General features: G+C 40.8%; 1 protein-coding gene across 7 annotated transcripts in view; it reads left to right on the top strand.

The window, feature by feature from the left end:
- LOC124119622 (F-BAR domain only protein 2-like) overlaps positions 1-21,482 on the top strand; it is a 55,307-nt gene that overhangs the window by 14,172 nt on the left and 19,653 nt on the right. For 3 of the 7 annotated variants that reach the window (XM_046482186.2, XM_046482191.2, XM_046482189.2), the window contains exons 12-19: positions 2,090-2,107; positions 3,703-3,786; positions 7,742-7,820; positions 9,271-9,298; positions 9,650-9,704; positions 10,224-10,274; positions 10,907-11,037; positions 11,366-11,433. In XM_046482186.2, the coding sequence (XP_046338142.2) occupies positions 2,090-2,107; positions 3,703-3,786; positions 7,742-7,820; positions 9,271-9,298; positions 9,650-9,704; positions 10,224-10,274; positions 10,907-11,037; positions 11,366-11,433 (514 nt within the window). The remainder of the gene's footprint in view (positions 1-2,089; positions 2,108-3,702; positions 3,787-7,741; positions 7,821-9,270; positions 9,299-9,649; positions 9,705-10,223; positions 10,275-10,906; positions 11,038-11,365; positions 11,434-21,482) is intronic. The other 4 variants (XM_046482193.2, XM_046482188.2, XM_046482190.2 and 1 more) reach the window with 3 other exon arrangements.

Here is a 21,482-nt window from a genome sequence, read left to right as displayed (position 1 = left end):
AGTGTACATGGTGTATGCCCTGAAGCATCTGGTCTGCCAATCCTTTGTTTATTGCCAGACGCTCCAGTGTACATGGTGTATGCCCTGAAGCATCTGGTCTGCCAATCCTTTGTTTATTGCCAGACGCTCCAGTGTACATGGTGTATGCCCTGAAGCATCTGGTCTGCCAATCCTTTGTTTATTGCCAGACGCTCCAGTGTACATGGTGTTTGTCCTGAAGCATCTGGTCTGCCAATCCTTTGTTTATTGCCAGACGCTCCAATGTACATGGTGTATGCCCTGAAGCATCTGGTCTGCCAATCCTTTGTTTATTGCCAGACGCTCCAGTGTACATGGTGTTTGTCCTGAAGCATCTGGTCTGACAATCCTTTGTTTATTGCCAGACGCTCCAGTGTACATGGTGTATGCCCTGAAGCATCGGGTCTGCCAATCCTTTGTTTATTGCCAGACGCTCCAGTGTACATGGTGTATGCCCTGAAGCATCTGGTCTGCCAATCCTTTGTTTATTGCCAGACGCTCCAGTGTACATGGTGTATGCCCTGAAGCATCTGGTCTGCCAATCCTTTGTTTATTGCCAGACGCTCCAGTGTACATGGTGTATGCCCTGAAGCATCTGGTCTGCCAATCCTTTGTTTATTGCCAGACGCTCCAGTGTACATGGTGTATGCCCTGAAGCATCTGGTCTGCCAATCCTTTGTTTATTGCCAGACGCTCCAGTGTACATGGTGTTTGTCCTGAAGCATCTGGTCTGCCAATCCTTTGTTTATTGCCAGACGCTCCAATGTACATGGTGTATGCCCTGAAGCATCTGGTCTGACAATCCTTTGTTTATTGCCAGACGCTCCAGTGTACATGGTGTTTGTCCTGAAGCATCTGGTCTGACAATCCTTTGTTTATTGCCAGACACTCCAGTGTACATGGTTTATTCTGTGAACAGTGAGAGTCTGAATAAGAACTTAATTTGCTATTGGCTAACTGTACTCTGTCAGACTATGTTGTCATTTCCTATATATAAAAGCATGTGAAGATTCTAACATTAAAATACCTTAACATCTTCTATTTTTCTAGTAAATGATTACTATTGGCTTACCTTTTTTCAAGTTAAGGTATTTCTACTTATCATTAAAACTCAATGTGAAAAACAATTCACAGGTATTTTGATTTGTTACCAGTTCCACGGGGTTGAATCATAGTTGGTCTGTCATCTTCTTGAGGCAAGAGTGTTAACTGACTAAAAGTCTAGTTTTTACCCTTGCCGAACTAGGCTTGTATTACGGAGTTAGATTTTGGCTTGACTAACGAGTCTATGAATAGTCCAATCAAAATCGCGCACCGGAATCGAAATCCGGTTCGTAAACTGTCATGCAGATTTCGGTCGATTGCAGGATTTGCACAGCATTTGCACCGCCACCGTTGTCAACAGATATTTTCCAAATCTTTTCAAGTTTTTTATCAAGGTGCTCACGTGATCTGATGCACTTCGTGATGTAAAACCCGTTTTCTCACAATATAGATATTCATTGTCGATCAGATCGTCTTGACTGGGCGAGGCCATTTTGTTTGAAGCAAATGCAAGTGATACGAGAGGTGGAATCTGATTGGTCCATAGGCAGGGCATAGGAGGGATTTAACTCATAACAGCCACTGGTGGCACTACGATCGAATCCAGGAATTCCAGCCTAGTTCGGCAAGGGTGGAAACTGGACTTTTATAGACAGTTTACTCTCTTGCCTCAGGAAGATGTTGGTCTGTATGCATGGTATAACATTAAGAGTAAGAAGAGATCTGCCCAAGCCCAACTGTACAAAGTATCAGGTGCTCAAGTTGCAACTGATCACCAGAGCCTTGAACTAACATTGTGACAACAGCACCAGTTATTGATCTAGGCATCTGCTCAGTTCCCTGCCAGTGAACGACCTGATGATTCTTTGCATTCTCTGCAAGCTTTGCTCATTAATTTCCATCCGCAAAAAACACGAACAAGATGCATAATATTTGAATATGTAACAGTTTGTTGTTTAAGTGTTGTTTGTGTCTCTGTCTCTGTCTCTCTGTCTACATGTGTGGTTTCTGTTATGTGTTGTTTCAGATGCAGCTTTGTTTTCTGGTAATGTATTGTTGCTGTCTCCTTGTTTACCCCTCACATGCCCCCTTCATGTACAATCTCCTCCTCGTCACCCTCTCCATCTCACATCACTGTCTCTGTCACTGTTGTTGTTACTCATTCTGTTGAGGTTTTGTTGCTACAACAGCTTCTGGCTCATGAATACAATGTTTCTCATAAACACATGCTGGTACAGACACCTAGGTTTTGTCCTTGGCTTTGAAATCTGAGGGTCTTTTTGACTCAGCTACATTTACATTGTGTGTCAAATACAAGGTTGGGGAGTCATGACTATTGCAACTGGCTAATACTTCATCAAATACTGAAGCTGGAGCTACTAAACGTGAATGTATACACGGTATATGCGATATTTGCTTGTGTAAGATATCACACATGGTTTTGGATTTTGTTTTTTGTCTGACTGCCTTTTTAATGTTCGGTAATGGGAAATCAATTCTCTTTATGTACTTGAGGACAGGGAGTACCCTTTGACCTTGTGTTAAAACAGTGCATTCTGTACAGTTGAGGGCATTTTATGCACAGTGAAATAGTGACAGAATAGTAATTCAATTCTGAAACAGAGCTTTATATCTTATGCAGTGCAAACTCAGAAGCCACATGTTACATCGATCTTTGGCTGATCTCAGAATCTATATATATATCTGGACCAAGAGAGAAAGTTGTAATAGTTTGTATATGTCCATGAGGTAGTACAAAGCATGAGAGTTGATGTAAATTAAAGAGGATTACAGTAAGAAGAACATGAGACTAGAAAATGCAATTCCAAGAGAAAATGGTTTCCTCTGTGTTTACAAGCCATCAACAGTGATCATGCAACATCACAAGAGATTGTAGGAAAAAAACTACAGGAAAACAAGTTACAGAAAATTGTATAGATAAATGTATAAAATACAAAATAATTGTAAATACCTGTCTCTACAAAATGTAACTGAAGGGTTTAACTATTAAATTAGTATCATAAAGAAATAAGAAAGAGAAAATGTGAGAGAAATGTAAGTACTATCCCCCCCAAAAAAATAAGCTAGAATGTAACCAAAGTTTGTTTACAATAATAACACTTGAATCATGTTGTTCTTAAGCCTTGTAGCATTTCACTGCTGGAGTCGTGTGTTTGAGACGCGGAATATTTAAATTTTATTTATTGTTTTTGACAATGGAAATAAAAACGACACGTGTGGTGGACTCTATGATGATGCGGGCGGTGCCTGAAAACCAAGACTATTATTTTATTTTGACATAAATAGCTAATAGGGTTGGGTATGCTGTGGAATGCTGGACGGCCTGGCATTGTTGCTTGTTGAATCAGAAGAGGATAGGTCATTATTGCATGTTGATGTCTCGTGCAGTTGAACACCAGACTAGTATATATGTTACCTTCTAAACATCATTGACATAAAGCATGTGGGCCATCATTAGAATCCAGGATTAGTAACCCTATACTCATATTACATGCATTCAATAGGGTGTTGTTGAGTGAGCCAGAAGCCTATGTCCCTCTCTGTACACACACCATACTTGTCACCACCATGAGCTGAATAGCGCTCCCCCTTCACTTACATGGGTGCTCTGTTTTGCAGATTCTAGTGGAACTCCCAGCCCTGTGCTGTCGGATCAGCCGGGCCCTCTCAGCCGAAGTGTCAAACTGCGCGTCTCCCGCACATGTAAATAACATTGTCTGTTTCAGCCCCATTGGCTGACTCACACACTTGTTGTTAGCTTCTGTTCTTGCTGGCAAATTTCTGCATGTATTTTGGGCCCTTGGCATTGGTAGTTGTACTGATGTAAACTCTTGTCTGATTGGCTGCTTGTACACCATGTAAGCTCTTGTGTACGCCCCTTTCCTCATTGCCATCACTGTTAAAGGGAGATAATCTCCTTACAGTCATTATTCCTCCTATCTGAATCATTCATATATCAGCAAAATAACCGGGACTGATTTGATGGCCGATTATGATGTCTTTATTTAGCAATGATTTGATACAGCTGAGATTGAACATCATGCAAGTTGAGGTTTGATAAGATCTGTATTTTGAACATGGTCCATTTCTCATTTTCTGAAAAGCTTACCATAGCGTACAGGTGTACTTGTTGTTCTGTTACAGAATATCAGGAACAGAGAAATCACAGCCAAGAAATATCAGATTTGAACTAGTTTCATCAGCTTACTATCAAAATTAGAACTCATTGATTTCTTCCACCATGGCATTAATTCCGACTCTAACTGTATGGCTATTTAGTCTTCAGATGAACATAAAATTGAGCACACCATTCTGCCCGAGGTTTATTGTTCTCTATTTACTAATCATTTTATTGGTGAAGAGTTTGGTTGAAAATGTGCTGATTTCTTTTTTCCGGATGGCTCTGTGCCTCTACAAAGTGTTTCTCTTTCAGTTGATTTGATTTGTTTAATGTGTGTTATTTACTTTACAGCCTTGATCTTCAATATTAATGATGAAATAATGAATTTATGTCATGCTCCCATGGAGTTGGAGAAAATTGTACATGGTTTTGCAGGATCTTTCTTGAATACTCCATACTAAAAACTAACATCAGCTCTTGATCTATTCAGTAAATTTAATCTCCAGTTAATATTTCATCATTGAGGAGATATCCTTATTCGTTAATGTCAAATTAAAATCATAACATAATATTAAGAATTGAACTGAGATTGTGAATTGTGTGTTATATTATAAGGATTTCCGTGTGTTCCTTGTCAGTGATGTTAAACATGCACAGTGGGCATTGAGGAAGATCTTGATCCTCAACCTCAGGATATCCATGCACATGTAATACAAGCATACAGTGAAATCAAGTCAGTCCTAACACTGCGTGTTAAATCAACCCAGCTTTGTTGACAGTTAAAGTTAGTAACGTCCATATGATTAGGACATTGCTCCATACCCATGATACATTAATACAGATATCTGTAATCGGGAGGATTTCACAGGGTGATGCCTTATGGATTAACAAGTACTCACTAGTCATGTTTCCTCTCCATTTTTAAAAGAGTAGAATTATGATCACATTAAGGATATTTCAGGTTCTGCATTTGGCATGTATAGTTTGATTTAAATAATGTTGAGTAAGTCAGTGCTATGTTGAGAATGTTACCGACACTGCAGCCTGAAGTGCACTGTCAGACACTGTCAGACACTGTCACAGCCTCCAATAACAAGTAGTGGTGGGACGATACACTGATGCATCGGTGGATCACAATTGTTTACTTCTTGATACAAGTATCGATCACAGTCAAACACTGACTAAAAAATATTGATTGTTACCTTAAATGTTTGCTTTAATAACTGTTAAACTAAACACTAATTAGTAGTGAAAATTAGTAGTGAAAGTTACTAGTGAAAACGTAAATATTTTCATTCATTGTGTCATACTTGACACTGCCAACTGTAAATTGTCAGTGTGCCAGGTATTTAGTCATCCTGTATATGAAAAAGCTTACAGATCACAGATAAGAGCACATGGAAGTATCATGATACATATTAGATCATGAGTAAGGTATTGTGATACATATCGGTTCACACAGTTGGTGTATCATCTCAGCCCTAATGACAAGCATGAGGACAGTACACTACCATCGCAATAGCATTGTCCAGTATGCTTCCAACAGCAAACATCCCCATCTGCAGCCAGTGTAGGTTGAAGTGACATGCCTGCCTGTCTCCCTGGCTATCCCTGGCTATCCCTAGATAGCCTGACATCTGACATGATTGTCTGCAGTATTGCTGCTCATGAATATCTGGTGTCTCAATAAGAAGCTTGTTATTACCTCATCAGCTTGCTAATGCTCGTTATACAATATGAATGATGCTTGTTGGACGACACCCAACTGAAGTCACTGCTAATGCCTGGAGAGTAGCATGTGAATTACCTTGTTACGACTCTACCGCGTGATAACTGTGATAAGATTGTGTATAGGTTCCAGCTCTGTGCATGAATTGTCCTACTGTGCATGTGTACTGGTTATCAAGTGAGTTGTGCATCTGATTAACGTGCTTGCTTGTTGTGTGGCTTGTGTTGGTAGTAGTGGTAGATGTAGTGTAGTTAGTGTTAACAGTAGTGTAGTGACAGCAAACTGTGCCAAGGCCCGCCCTCATTGCGGCAGTCACCGATCTCTCACAGACAATACTGGAACACATTTAGATAACGTGTCAGTACAAATTGACTTTGCCGTGCTGTGAAACCTTGATTGACCTAAACAAACATTATGATCATCGTCAAGCATCATATTTCAGAAATAGGAGATGTTTTACCCTACTTATGTAAGAAACATGACAAACAGACAAACCAATGGAAGAACATATTGTGTTAATGCTAGTTGTAAGTTTTTATTCACTCCATGACATAAACTGTAGTTTGGCCAGAACGTATGAACATCCTCCAAATGTCCATGTGTCCAGGGCTCATCATATGTGCTACTGTGTACTATCATTTGACAGATTCATTGTCTTGAGTGTAGGTTGCATTACAGTCAAGTTCTTCCATGCTCTTCACATTTTGTTGCTAAATTGTTTTATTGACAACACAAGTATTGGACATCTTACAGGAAATACTTTGTTCGCTGCAACTTTGTCATGTACAGGTGGGGGGCACGGGTGGCCAAGTCGTCCAAGGCGCTGTGATTCGCTGTGCAGAGTCGCGTCCCTTGGGCACGCCAGAAACCTATGATTGTGGGTTCGAATCCCGGAGCTCCGATTATGTTTCTAGGTTTGTCAGCATCCCACCCGTGCTCGTGGGTTTCACCAAAGTGGTAAACGTCTGAGACCTGCATCACTTCAGGCTTTCCTCCCACATTTAGCTGACACGCCGTGATATAACTGGAATACTGTTAAAAGCGGCGTTTAACCCAACTCACTCACTCACTCATGTACAGGTGGCCCAGTCATCCAAGGTGCCGCAATTCGCTGTGCAGAGTTGCGTCCCTTGGGCACCCCATGAAACTGATTATCATGGGTTCAAAAGTGGTTTCCCCAGGTTATGTTTCTAGGTTTGTGATCACAATACCCGTGCTCGTGAGTTTCACCGAAGTGGTAAACGTCTGAGACCTACATCACTCAGGGCGTCCTCTCACATTAAGCTGATATAACTGAAACATTGTTCAAAGCAGAGTTAAAACCGACACACTCACTGACTCGCTGATGTTTGTTACCCGAGTCAGCATCTAGATCAAGGTTTCCCAGCAGTATTAGCAACCAACATCTTTTCAAAATCATTCAGATTACAAGTTCACCTTAATATAAAATTCTGCTGCAGAGAAAAGTAACTGCTACTTTTACAAAAGTAACAAATTAATCCTGTTTCTATGCATTCTGTTGTGTACTAACTTGATTGTGTCACCAAAACAAAATCACAAGACTGTTTCCATGTCAAGTATGTACCCTAGATCTAAGAACATTGTGTAATAGTATAAGTATGCAGTAGGATTTCTTCTAAATTCTTTCAAAATGTTTAACATGTGGAGTATGTTGTTGCCTGTAACGTGTTAAAGAGACAGTTTGAAATAATTATGTTATCTATTGAAACCAAAGATAGTGATGTTAGTAGCAGGCGTCATCTGTGCAACTTGTGGTCGTGTGTCATGGGTGTTGGTTCTCATTTCAGGGTTTTTAAAATCGAAAACAAAAAAGAAAGAAAAGAAGAAAAAGAAGAAAGAAAAAGATGAGAAAGATACAGAATCTGTGTAAGTGTTTCCATGGAAACTATTTGCTGGAGGTGTATACTGTTGATGTCTATTCTATTCATGCACAGGCCACATGCCTGTAGTGCAGATTGCATGGATAGTGTAATATACATACCGTATTCGACGTAATCACTCTAATAAGCGCCCACAGCGACATTTGCTAATATATTGGCTAGTGAACAATCTAAATTAGCACCCCTTCCAATTGATCAATGTACACAAGACTTATTTTTTCGTGTATAATACGCACTCATGTGTTTACTATGGTCAATTAAATTCTGGAAAAATATATCTGTCGTACATAAACATTTCAGACTGTCAGCATAAACCACGAAATTTATATTTCAACATCTTTCTTTTTTTCACCAAAATAATATTCTAATAAGAGCCCCCTATTTCTAATTTTGAGAGCGCCTGACGTCGAATACGGTATTATCAATTGACCCTTTAATATACATTTTGTATAATTCATTGCATGAAATACATATCAGAGCTCCAGATAACTTTTTGGTCAATTGAGTTTTTACTCCAGGGTTTCCAATTTAATTGGGTTATTACATTTTTCTTTGGGTAAGCAATATTTTTTCACTCATCTATTCATAACTCTATTTGGTTTTTCTCCAAAAGAGTGAACATTTTAAGATTTTAAAAAATGAAATAATGTTTTAGATGTATATAACCATAGTAACTTTTCTAAATATATAGACTTGACTCAAAAAGTAAATTAGCTTATAATAGTGTTTCGGAAATTAGCTCCTTTGTATGCATGTTGGAAAATCTTCATTGAGTATTTATGCATGCTGTTTTTATATATTTGAATTTTTCATTTAATGCATGCGTTTCTGTATGCAAGTTAATTGAAAGTAATTGGGTCTTGAATGTTTGGGGGGGGTATTTTACTCGAATACGCTGCATATCTGTAGCTCTGCATATGATGTTGCACGTTTTAATATGTTGATATTTTTGGAAGACAGAACAATTAACTTGAACATAGTTGTTGGTTGGTACATATAAGGCGATAAATATTCAAATGATCATTTACTGGACATACAAGGACAAGATGGCACTTGGTACATGCTTATTGCTATCACTGTTGAATCACATACAATGAATAGTTCAGCATTACACTGTTATTGATTGTAGGCTATCATTGGGTTGAAGGAGAGCTCATTATGATAGTGGCTGTAACATGGTTGGTTGTGTTAAAACTGCAAAATGCAAATCGATCAGACAGAAAAGTTGAAGGGAAGTTGTCACAATAAAAAAAGCTACTGTATACACCTGTCTGTGTTTGAAGGGCTTCATTGTAGCACCTGGTACATTCATTACACAGTTTGGGAGGAGAATCTGTTTGAACATGAAACGGTAACATCAGTTTGTTAACAAAATAAATGGATAGACCAAAGAATAAATGCAAGATGTTTTTATACAAGTATCTTTATTTTTGCAGAGATACTACCGAAAACCAAGATGATGGAGTGAGTATATAGGTTTAGCATGAGCCATATCAGCAATTTCTATTTATAAAACTATTATTGAAGGTACTGAATGCTAATCATGCTCATAGGCCATCGTGTATTTACTGATATAAGTGTTATGTAACAGTAAGTGATTTAATGTTAATTCAGATAGTTTTTCAAAACTAATTACACTAAGTCTTATGACTTACAATATAAGTCATCTCAAGTTGATAAACATTACATGACCAATGTAAGATTAGCTAGACTGACACTATTGGGATGAGTTAATCATGTTGATAAGAGAATGAACTCAACAGGATCAAGTGGGATGTTTTTCATAAATTTGACTCCTTTGTATATTCCCTACAGCCAGCAGCGGAAGTCGACGAAGAAGGCTACACAATAAGACGAGAAGTTTCAGACAGTATCCTTGTCCACACTCAATCAAACATGTTCAATGGCAGTTTTCAATGAACCAAGATTTGTAGTTTGTCTGGTCCAGATACAGGCCACAGTGGAAAATGTTGACTGTAGCTTTGAAAATCATTCACTCACTCACTCTCATATATTATCATGTAATAGAGGTTCATGCAGCCCAACACTAAGAATGCATATTTATAATACAGGCATCTTTGATTTGGCAATTATGATCATGATAATTGTAAAGATAACTGTAATAAAAGCTTTGCTGTTGTATTAACATAATGAGGGGCGGTCAGGTAGCCTAGTGGTTAAAGCATTCTCTCGTCATGCCGAAGACCCGGGTTCGATTCCCCACATGGGTACAATGTGTGAAGCCCATTTCTGGTGTCCCCAGCCGTGATATTGCTGGAATAGTGCTAAAAGTGGCGTAAAACTCACTCACTCACTATTAACATAATGAATACAACAAGAGCTCCAATTCATCTCTATGACAAGTTGCCTCTTTCCTTATGCCATTCAGACAATGGTGACAAGAACAGTTGGTACTCCAGTGATAGTGAAACAGATTCAGGTGAGTGCTGGTTTACTGATGCATGGGAATTACTATTGACAGTATTGACAACCAATAATTTGGAAAAATAGAAAAGCACATATAATCAGGGATAACATGGTATTTATCCACACATTTCAAGTATCTTTAGTAAATGCAAATTATGTAATTTATAAAATGCAAGTTTGCTTCCGCAACTTCAAAAATGCATTTGTTTCATTCTCAGTTACCTCCCTTATGTGCATGCACATTTGTACAAATGTGAAAGGAAAAGCCGAAGTATACACTTCGATCTAAAGCAAATGAATGGCAAAATTGATGAACCAAATACTGCAGCCTGTCTCAAGTGAGCTTCTGAATTTAAAATTTAGAATTATACAAAGTATTGTGATACACTGTAAACCTCTCATAGCCATCCCCAGTTTTTATAATTTTGGAAAAGGATATGTTTCTTGTCATAAGAGGTGACAAACGGGATCAAGTGGTCATGGTGGTCAGACTCACTGACTCACTGATGCATGTCATCGTATTGTCTAGATTGATGCCCATGATGATGATGATGTCTATCACTGGATTGTTGGTCCAGACTCTATTATATAAAATAGGACAGTGAGTCTGATATGTTGATGCATGTACTTGGTTCTCTGTATCAGATGGCGACGATACCCGAAGAAAGATCAAGGTAGAGATCCGTCCCCTGTCTCCAAATGGTGCTACCCCTACAGGAACAGTGGAGGATATCAAGGCCTCCGTCGAGGGGCTCCGCCTCTCCCCCACAGCAGCGGTGAGTTCCTCACAAAATGGAATTGTCAGCATTGCCAGGATCTTTGACAATAGTTACCAGGCATACTGGGTTTTGATGGGTACTGACCATGCCGACTCAGATTGCTTTTACCAATTTTAATGTTGTCATTAATGTATCTGGGAAACATTCCACAAAGTGATCTCAGCTCTAAGATGACCAATACTACCAAACATTAGCTTTGATCACTGAGTCATGACACTAAGATCCTTTTGTGGAATATTAAGTGAGAAAATGAAAAGGTGACATATTATCTTTCTGATAGTACTGTAGTACCATATGATTACTAGTTCTGTTTGTTTTTTCACAGCGACGAAGGAGTCAAACTCCGATAGATAAGAAGATGAAACGATCACAATCTGAGTCTGATACTTTAGAGTAAGTACACCTCAGTCCTTGTCAGTGTTGCAGACAGCTACCATTCAGTCTGATACGTTAGAGTAAGTACACCTCAGTCCTTGTCAGTGTTGCAGACAGTTACCATTCAGTCTGATACGTTAGAGTAAGTACACCTCAGTCCTTGTCAGTGTTGCAGACAGTTACCATTCAGTCTGATACGTTAGAGTAAGTACACCTCAGTCCTTGTCAGTGTTGCAGACAGTTACCATTCAGTCTGATACGTTAGAGTAAGTACACCTCAGTCCTTGTCAGTGTTGCAGACAGTTACCATTCAGTCTGATACGTTAGAGTAAGTACACCTCAGTCCTTGTCAGTGTTGCAGACAGTTACCATTCAGTCTGATACGTTAGAGTAAGTACACCTCAGTCCTTGTCAGTGTTGCAGACAGTTACCATTCAGTCTGATACGTTAGAGTAAGTACACCTCAGTCCTTGTCAGTGTTGCAGACAGTTACCATTCAGTCTGATACGTTAGAGTAAGTACACCTCAGTCCTTGTCAGTGTTGCAGACAGGTACCATTCAGTCTGATACGTTAGAGTAAGTACACCTCAGTCCTTGTCAGTGTTGCAGACAGTTACCATTCAGTCTGATACGTTAGAGTAAGTACACCTCAGTCCTTGTCAGTGTTGCAGACAGTTACCATTCAGTCTGATACGTTAGAGTAAGTACACCTCAGTCCTTGTCAGTGTTGCAGACAGTTACCATTCAGTCTAATACGTTAGAGTAAGTACACCTCAGTCCTTGTCAGTGTTGCAGACAGTTACCATTCAGTCTAATATGTTAGAGTAAGTACACCTCAGTCCTTGTCAGTGTTGCAGACAGTTACCATTCAGTCTAATACGTTAGAGTAAGTACACCTCAGTCCTTGTCAGTGTTGCAGACAGTTACCATTCAGTCTAATACGTTAGAGTAAGTACACCTCAGTCCTTGTCAGTGTTGCAGACAGTTACCATTCAGTCTAATACGTTAGAGTCAGTACACCTCAGTCCTTGTCAGTGTTGCAGACAGTTACCATTCAGTCTGATACGTTAGAGTAAGTACACCTCAGTCCTTGTCAGTGTTGCAGACAGTTACCATTCAGTCTGATACGTTAGAGTAAGTACACCTCAGTCCTTGTCAGTGTTGCAGACAGTTACCATTCAGTCTAATACGTTAGAGTAAGTACACCTCAGTCCTTGTCAGTGTTGCAGACAGTTACCATTCAGTCTGATACGTTAGAGTAAGTACACCTCAGTCCTTGTCAGTGTTGCAGACAGTTACCATTCAGTCTAATACGTTAGAGTAAGTACACCTCAGTCCTTGTCAGTGTTGCAGACAGTTACCATTCAGTCTGATACGTTAGAGTAAGTACACCTCAGTCCTTGTCAGTGTTGCAGACAGTTACCATTCAGTCTAATACGTTAGAGTAAGTACACCTCAGTCCTTGTCAGTGTTGCAGACAGTTACCATTCAGTCTGATACGTTAGAGTAAGTACACCTCAGTCCTTGTCAGTGTTGCAGACAGTTACCATTCAGTCTAATACGTTAGAGTAAGTACACCTCAGTCCTTGTCAGTGTTGCAGACAGTTACCATTCAGTCTAATACGTTAGAGTCAGTACACCTCAGTCCTTGTCAGTGTTGCAGACAGTTACCATTCAGTCTGATACGTTAGAGTAAGTACACCTCAGTCCTTGTCAGTGTTGCAGACAGTTACCATTCAGTCTGATACGTTAGAGTAAGTACACCTCAGTCCTTGTCAGTGTTGCAGACAGTTACCATTCAGTCTAATACGTTAGAGTAAGTACACCTCAGTCCTTGTCAGTGTTGCAGACAGTTACCATTCAGTCTGATACGTTAGAGTAAGTACACCTCAGTCCTTGTCAGTGTTGCAGACAGTTACCATTCAGTCTGATACGTTAGAGTAAGTACACCTCAGTCCTTGTCAGTGTTGCAGACAGTTACCATTCAGTCTGATACGTTAGAGTAAGTACACCTCAGTCCTTGTCAGTGTTGCAGACAGTTACCATTCAGTCTAATACGTTAGAGTAAGTACACCTCAGTCCTTGTCAGTGTTGCAGACAGTTACCATTCAGTCTGATACGTTAGAGTAAGTACACCTCAGTCCTTGTCAGTGTTGCAGACAGTTACCATTCAGTCTGATACGTTAGAGTAAGTACACCTCAGTCCTTGTCAGTGTTGCAGACAGTTACCATTCAGTCTAATACGTTAGAGTAAGTACACCTCAGTCCTTGTCAGTGTTGCAGACAGTTACCATTCAGTCTAATACGTTAGAGTAAGTACACCTCAGTCCTTGTCAGTGTTGCAGACAGTTACCATTCAGTCTAATACGTTAGAGTAAGTACACCTCAGTCCTTGTCAGTGTTGCAGACAGTTACCATTCAGTCTAATACGTTAGAGTAAGTACACCTCAGTCCTTGTCAGTGTTGCAGACAGTTACCATTCAGTCTAATACGTTAGAGTCAGTACACCTCAGTCCTTGTCAGTGTTGCAGACAGTTACCATTCAGTCTGATACGTTAGAGTAAGTACACCTCAGTCCTTGTCAGTGTTGCAGACAGTTACCATTCAGTCTGATACGTTAGAGTAAGTACACCTCAGTCCTTGTCAGTGTTGCAGACAGTTACCATTCAGTCTAATACGTTAGAGTAAGTACACCTCAGTCCTTGTCAGTGTTGCAGACAGTTACCATTCAGTCTGATACGTTAGAGTAAGTACACCTCAGTCCTTGTCAGTGTTGCAGACAGTTACCATTCAGTCTGATACGTTAGAGTAAGTACACCTCAGTCCTTGTCAGTGTTGCAGACAGTTACCATTCAGTCTGATACGTTAGAGTAAGTACACCTCAGTCCTTGTCAGTGTTGCAGACAGTTACCATTCAGTCTAATACGTTAGAGTAAGTACACCTCAGTCCTTGTCAGTGTTGCAGACAGTTACCATTCAGTCTAATACGTTAGAGTAAGTACACCTCAGTCCTTGTCAGTGTTGCAGACAGTTACCATTCAGTCTGATACGTTAGAGTAAGTACACCTCAGTCCTTGTCAGTGTTGCAGACAGTTACCATTCAGTCTGATACGTTAGAGTAAGTACACCTCAGTCCTTGTCAGTGTTGCAGACAGTTACCATTCAGTCTGATACGTTAGAGTAAGTACACCTCAGTCCTTGTCAGTGTTGCAGACAGTTACCATTCAGTCTGATACGTTAGAGTAAGTACACCTCAGTCCTTGTCAGTGTTGCAGACAGTTACCATTCAGTCTAATACGTTAGAGTAAGTACACCTCAGTCCTTGTCAGTGTTGCAGACAGTTACCATTCAGTCTAATACGTTAGAGTAAGTACACCTCAGTCCTTGTCAGTGTTGCAGACAGTTACCATTCAGTCTAATACGTTAGAGTAAGTACACCTCAGTCCTTGTCAGTGTTGCAGACAGTTACCATTCAGTCTAATACGTTAGAGTAAGTACACCTCAGTCCTTGTCAGTGTTGCAGACAGTTACCATTCAGTCTAATACGTTAGAGTCAGTACACCTCAGTCCTTGTCAGTGTTGCAGACAGTTACCATTCAGTCTGATACGTTAGAGTAAGTACACCTCAGTCCTTGTCAGTGTTGCAGACAGTTACCATTCAGTCTGATACGTTAGAGTAAGTACACCTCAGTCCTTGTCAGTGTTGCAGACAGTTACCATTCAGTCTAATACGTTAGAGTAAGTACACCTCAGTCCTTGTCAGTGTTGCAGACAGTTACCATTCAGTCTGATACGTTAGAGTAAGTACACCTCAGTCCTTGTCAGTGTTGCAGACAGTTACCATTCAGTCTGATACGTTAGAGTAAGTACACCTCAGTCCTTGTCAGTGTTGCAGACAGTTACCATTCAGTCTGATACGTTAGAGTAAGTACACCTCAGTCCTTGTCAGTGTTGCAGACAGTTACCATTCAGTCTAATACGTTAGAGTAAGTACACCTCAGTCCTTGTCAGTGTTGCAGACAGTTACCATTCAGTCTGATACGTTAGAGTAAGTACACCTCAGTCCTTGTCAGTGTTGCAGACAGTTACCATTCAGTCTAATACGTTAGAGTAAGTACACCTCAGTCCTTGTCAGTGTTGCAGACAGTTACCATTCAGTCTAATACGTTAGAGTCAGTACACCTCAGTCCTTGTCAGTGTTGCAGACAGTTACCATTCAGTCTGATACGTTAGAGTAAGTACACCTCAGTCCTTGTCAGTGTTGCAGACAGTTACCATTCAGTCTGATACGTTAGAGTAAGTACACCTCAGTCCTTGTCAGTGTTGCAGACAGTTACCATTCAGTCTAATACGTTAGAGTAAGTACACCTCAGTCCCTTGTCAGTGTTGCAGACAGTTACCATTCAGTCTGATACGTTAGAGTAAGTACACCTCAGTCCTTGTCAGTGTTGCAGACAGTTACCATTCAGTCTGATACGTTAGAGTAAGTACACCTCAGTCCTTGTCAGTGTTGCAGACAGTTACCATTCAGTCTGATACGTTAGAGTAAGTACACCTCAGTCCTTGTCAGTGTTGCAGACAGTTACCATTCAGTCTAATACGTTAGAGTAAGTACACCTCAGTCCTTGTCAGTGTTGCAGACAGTTACCATTCAGTCTGATACGTTAGAGTAAGTACACCTCAGTCCTTGTCAGTGTTGCAGACAGTTACCATTCAGTCTAATACGTTAGAGTAAGTACACCTCAGTCCTTGTCAGTGTTGCAGACAGTTACCATTCAGTCTAATACGTTAGAGTAAGTACACCTCAGTCCTTGTCAGTGTTGCAGACAGTTACCATTCAGTCTAATACGTTAGAGTAAGTACACCTCAGTCCTTGTCAGTGTTGCAGACAGTTACCATTCAGTCTAATACGTTAGAGTAAGTACACCTCAGTCCTTGTCAGTGTTGCAGACAGTTACCATTCAGTCTAATACGTTAGAGTCAGTACACCTCAGTCCTTGTCAGTGTTGCAGACAGTTACCATTCAGTCTGATACGTTAGAGTAAGTACACCTCAGTCCTTGTCAGTGTTGCAGACAGTTACCATTCAGTCTGATACGTTAGAGTAAGTACACCTCAGTCCTTGTCAGTGTTGCAGACAGTTACCATTCAGTCTAATACGTTAGAGTAAGTACACCTCAGTCCTTGTCAGTGTTGCAGACAGTTACCATTCAGTCTGATACGTTAGAGTAAGTACACCTCAGTCCTTGTCAGTGTTGCAGACAGTTACCATTCAGTCTAATACGTTAGAGTAAGTACACCTCAGTCCTTGTCAGTGTTGCAGACAGTTACCATTCAGTCTAATACGTTAGAGTAAGTACACCTCAGTCCTTGTCAGTGTTGCAGACAGTTACCATTCAGTCTGATACGTTAGAGTAAGTACACCTCAGTCCTTGTCAGTGTTGCAGACAGTTACCATTCAGTCTGATACGTTAGAGTAAGTACACCTCAGTCCTTGTCAGTGTTGCAGACAGTTACCATTCAGTCTAATACGTTAGAGTAAGTACACCTCAGTCCTTGTCAGTGTTGCAGACAGTTACCATTCAGTCTGATACGTTAGAGTAAGTACACCTCAGTCCTTGTCAGTGTTGCAGACAGTTACCATTCAGTCTGATACGTTAGAGTAAGTACACCTCAGTCCTTGTCAGTGTTGCAGACAGTTACCATTCAGTCTGATACGTTGGAGTAAGTACACCTCAGTCCTTGTCAGTGTTGCAGACAGTTACCATTCAGTCTAATACGTTAGAGTAAGTACACCTCAGTCCTTGTCAGTGTTGCAGACAGTTACCATTCAGTCTGATACGTTAGAGTAAGTACACCTCAGTCCTTGTCAGTGTTGCAGACAGTTACCATTCAGTCTGATACGTTAGAGTAAGTACACCTCAGTCCTTGTCAGTGTTGCAGACAGTTACCATTCAGTCTAATACGTTAGAGTAAGTACACCTCAGTCCTTGTCAGTGTTGCAGACAGTTACCATTCAGTCTAATACGTTAGAGTAAGTACACCTCAGTCCTTGTCAGTGTTGCAGACAGTTACCATTCAGTCTAATACGTTAGAGTAAGTACACCTCAGTCCTTGTCAGTGTTGCAGACAGTTACCATTCAGTCTAATACGTTAGAGTAAGTACACCTCAGTCCTTGTCAGTGTTGCAGACAGTTACCATTCAGTCTAATACGTTAGAGTCAGTACACCTCAGTCCTTGTCAGTGTTGCAGACAGTTACCATTCAGTCTGATACGTTAGAGTAAGTACACCTCAGTCCTTGTCAGTGTTGCAGACAGTTACCATTCAGTCTGATACGTTAGAGTAAGTACACCTCAGTCCTTGTCAGTGTTGCAGACAGTTACCATTCAGTCTGATACGTTAGAGTAAGTACACCTCAGTCCTTGTCAGTGTTGCAGACAGTTACCATTCAGTCTAATACGTTAGAGTAAGTACACCTCAGTCCCTTGTCAGTGTTGCAGACAGTTACCATTCAGTCTGATACGTTAGAGTAAGTACACCTCAGTCCTTGTCAGTGTTGCAGACAGTTACCATTCAGTCTAATACGTTAGAGTAAGTACACCTCAGTCCTTGTCAGTGTTGCAGACAGTTACCATTCAGTCTGATACGTTAGAGTAAGTACACCTCAGTCCTTGTCAGTGTTGCAGACAGTTACCATTCAGTCTGATACGTTAGAGTAAGTACACCTCAGTCCTTGTCAGTGTTGCAGACAGTTACCATTCAGTCTGATACGTTAGAGTAAGTACACCTCAGTCCTTGTCAGTGTTGCAGACAGTTACCATTCAGTCTGATACGTTAGAGTAAGTACACCTCAGTCCTTGTCAGTGTTGCAGACAGTTACCATTCAGTCTGATACGTTAGAGTAAGTACACCTCAGTCCTTGTCAGTGTTGCAGACAGTTACCATTCAGTCTAATACGTTAGAGTCAGTACACCTCAGTCCTTGTCAGTGTTGCAGACAGTTACCATTCAGTCTGATACGTTAGAGTAAGTACACCTCAGTCCTTGTCAGTGTTGCAGACAGTTACCATTCAGTCTAATACGTTAGAGTCAGTACACCTCAGTCCTTGTCAGTGTTGCAGACAGCTACCATTCAGTCTGATACGTTAGAGTAAGTACACCTCAGTCCTTGTCAGTGTTGCAGACAGTTACCATTCAGTCTGATACGTTAGAGTAAGTACACCTCAGTCCTTGTCAGTGTTGCAGACAGTTACCATTCAGTCTGATACGTTAGAGTAAGTACACCTCAGTCCTTGTCAGTGTTGCAGACAGTTACCATTCAGTCTGATACGTTAGAGTAAGTACACCTCAGTCCTTGTCAGTGTTGCAGACAGTTACCATTCAGTCTAATACGTTAGAGTCAGTACACCTCAGTCCTTGTCAGTGTTGCAGACAGTTACCATTCAGTCTGATACGTTAGAGTAAGTACACCTCAGTCCTTGTCAGTGTTGCAGACAGTTACCATTCAGTCTAATACGTTAGAGTCAGTACACCTCAGTCCTTGTCAGTGTTGCAGACAGCTACCATTCAGTCTGATACGTTAGAGTAAGTACACCTCAGTCCTTGTCAGTGTTGCAGACAGTTACCATTCAGTCTGATACGTTAGAGTAAGTACACCTCAGTCCTTGTCAGTGTTGCAGACAGTTACCATTCAGTCTGATACGTTAGAGTAAGTACACCTCAGTCCTTGTCAGTGTTGCAGACAGTTACCATTCAGTCTGATACGTTAGAGTAAGTACACCTCAGTCCTTGTCAGTGTTGCAGACAGCTACCATTCAGGTCTGATACGTTAGAGTAAGTACACCTCAGTCCTTGTCAGTGTTGCAGACAGTTACCATTCAGTCTGATACGTTAGAGTAAGTACACCTCAGTCCTTGTCAGTGTTGCAGACAGTTACCATTCAGTCTGATACGTTAGAGTAAGTACACCTCAGTCCTTGTCAGTGTTGCAGACAGTTACCATTCAGTCTGATACGTTAGAGTAAGTACACCTCAGTCCTTGTCAGTGTTGCAGACAGTTACCATTCAGTCTGATACGTTAGAGTAAGTACACCTCAGTCCTTGTCAGTGTTGCAGACAGTTACCATTCAGTCTAATACGTTAGAGTAAGTACACCTCAGTCCTTGTCAGTGTTGCAGACAGTTACCATTCAGTCTGATACGTTAGAGTAAGTACACCTCAGTCCTTGTCAGTGTTGCAGACAGTTACCATTCAGTCTAATACGTTAGAGTAAGTACACCTCAGTCCTTGTCAGTGTTGCAGACAGTTACCATTCAGTCTAATACGTTAGAGTAAGTACACCTCAGTCCTTGTCAGTGTTGCAGACAGTTACCATTCAGTCTGATACGTTAGAGTAAGTACACCTCAGTCCTTGTCAGTGTTGCAGACAGTTACCATTCAGTCTGATACGTTAGAGTAAGTACACCTCAGTCCTTGTCAGTGTTGCAGACAGTTACCATTCAGTCTAATACGTTAGAGTAAGTACACCTCAGTCCTTGTCAGTGTTGCAGACAGTTACCATTCAGTCTGATACGTTAGAGTAAGTACACCTCAGTCCTTGTCAGTGTTGCAGACAGTTACCATTCAGTCTGATACGTTAGAGTAAGTACACCTCAGTCCTTGTCAGTGTTGCAGACAGTTACCATTCAGTCTGATACGTTAGAGTAAGTACACCTCAGTCCTTGTCAGTGTTGCAGACAGTTACCATTCAGTCTAATACGTTAGAGTAAGTACACCTCAGTCCTTGTCAGTGTTGCAGACAGTTACCATTCAGTCTGATACGTTAGAGTAAGTACACCTCAGTCCTTGTCAGTGTTGCAGACAGTTACCATTCAGTCTGATACGTTAGAGTAAGTACACCTCAGTCCTTGTCAGTGTTGCAGACAGGTACCATTCAGTCTGATACGTTAGAGTAAGTACACCTCAGTCCTTGTCAGTGTTGCAGACAGTTACCATTCAGTCTGATACGTTAGAGTAAGTACACCTCAGTCCTTGTCAGTGTTGCAGACAGTTACCATTCAGTCTGATACGTTAGAGTAAGTACACCTCAGTCCTTGTCAGTGTTGCAGACAGTTACCATTCAGTCTAATACGTTAGAGTAAGTACACCTCAGTCCTTGTCAGTGTTGCAGACAGTTACCATTCAGTCTAATACGTTAGAGTAAGTACACCTCAGTCCTTGTCAGTGTTGCAGACAGTTACCATTCAGTCTAATACGTTAGAGTAAGTACACCTCAGTCCTTGTCAGTGTTGCAGACAGTTACCATTCAGTCTAATACGTTAGAGTAAGTACACCTCAGTCCTTGTCAGTGTTGCAGACAGTTACCATTCAGTCTAATACGTTAGAGTCAGTACACCTCAGTCCTTGTCAGTGTTGCAGACAGTTACCATTCAGTCTGATACGTAGAGTAAGTACACTCAGTCCTTGTCAGTGTTGCAGACAGTTACCATTCAGTCTGATACGTTAGAGTAAGTACACCTCAGTCCTTGTCAGTGTTGCAGACAGTTACCATTCAGTCTAATACGTTAGAGTAAGTTACACCTCAGTCCTTGTCAGTGTTGCAGACAGTTACCATTCAGTCTGATACGTTAGAGTAAGTACACCTCAGTCCTTGTCAGTGTTGCAGACAGTTACCATTCAGTCTGATACGTTAGAGTAAGTACACCTCAGTCCTTGTCAGTGTTGCAGACAGTTACCATTCAGTCTGATACGTTAGAGTAAGTACACCTCAGTCCTTGTCAGTGTTGCAGACAGTTACCATTCAGTCTAATACGTTAGAGTAAGTACACCTCAGTCCTTGTCAGTGTTGCAGACAGTTACCATTCAGTCTGATACGTTAGAGTAAGTACACCTCAGTCCTTGTCAGTATTGCAGACAGTTACCATTCAGTCTAATACGTTAGAGTAAGTACACCTCAGTCCTTGTCAGTGTTGCAGACAGTTACCATTCAGTCTAATACGTTAGAGTCAGTACACCTCAGTCCTTGTCAGTGTTGCAGACAGTTACCATTCAGTCTGATACGTTAGAGTA

This window comes from Haliotis rufescens, unplaced genomic scaffold, assembly GCF_023055435.1.
Source record: "Haliotis rufescens isolate VD_foot unplaced genomic scaffold, xgHalRufe1.0.p SCAF_2, whole genome shotgun sequence".
In the NCBI taxonomy this organism is placed as follows: domain Eukaryota; kingdom Metazoa; phylum Mollusca; class Gastropoda; order Lepetellida; family Haliotidae; genus Haliotis; species Haliotis rufescens.
The sequence above is the reverse complement of the archived record's forward strand: the minus strand, read 5'-3'. Positions and strand labels throughout refer to the sequence as shown.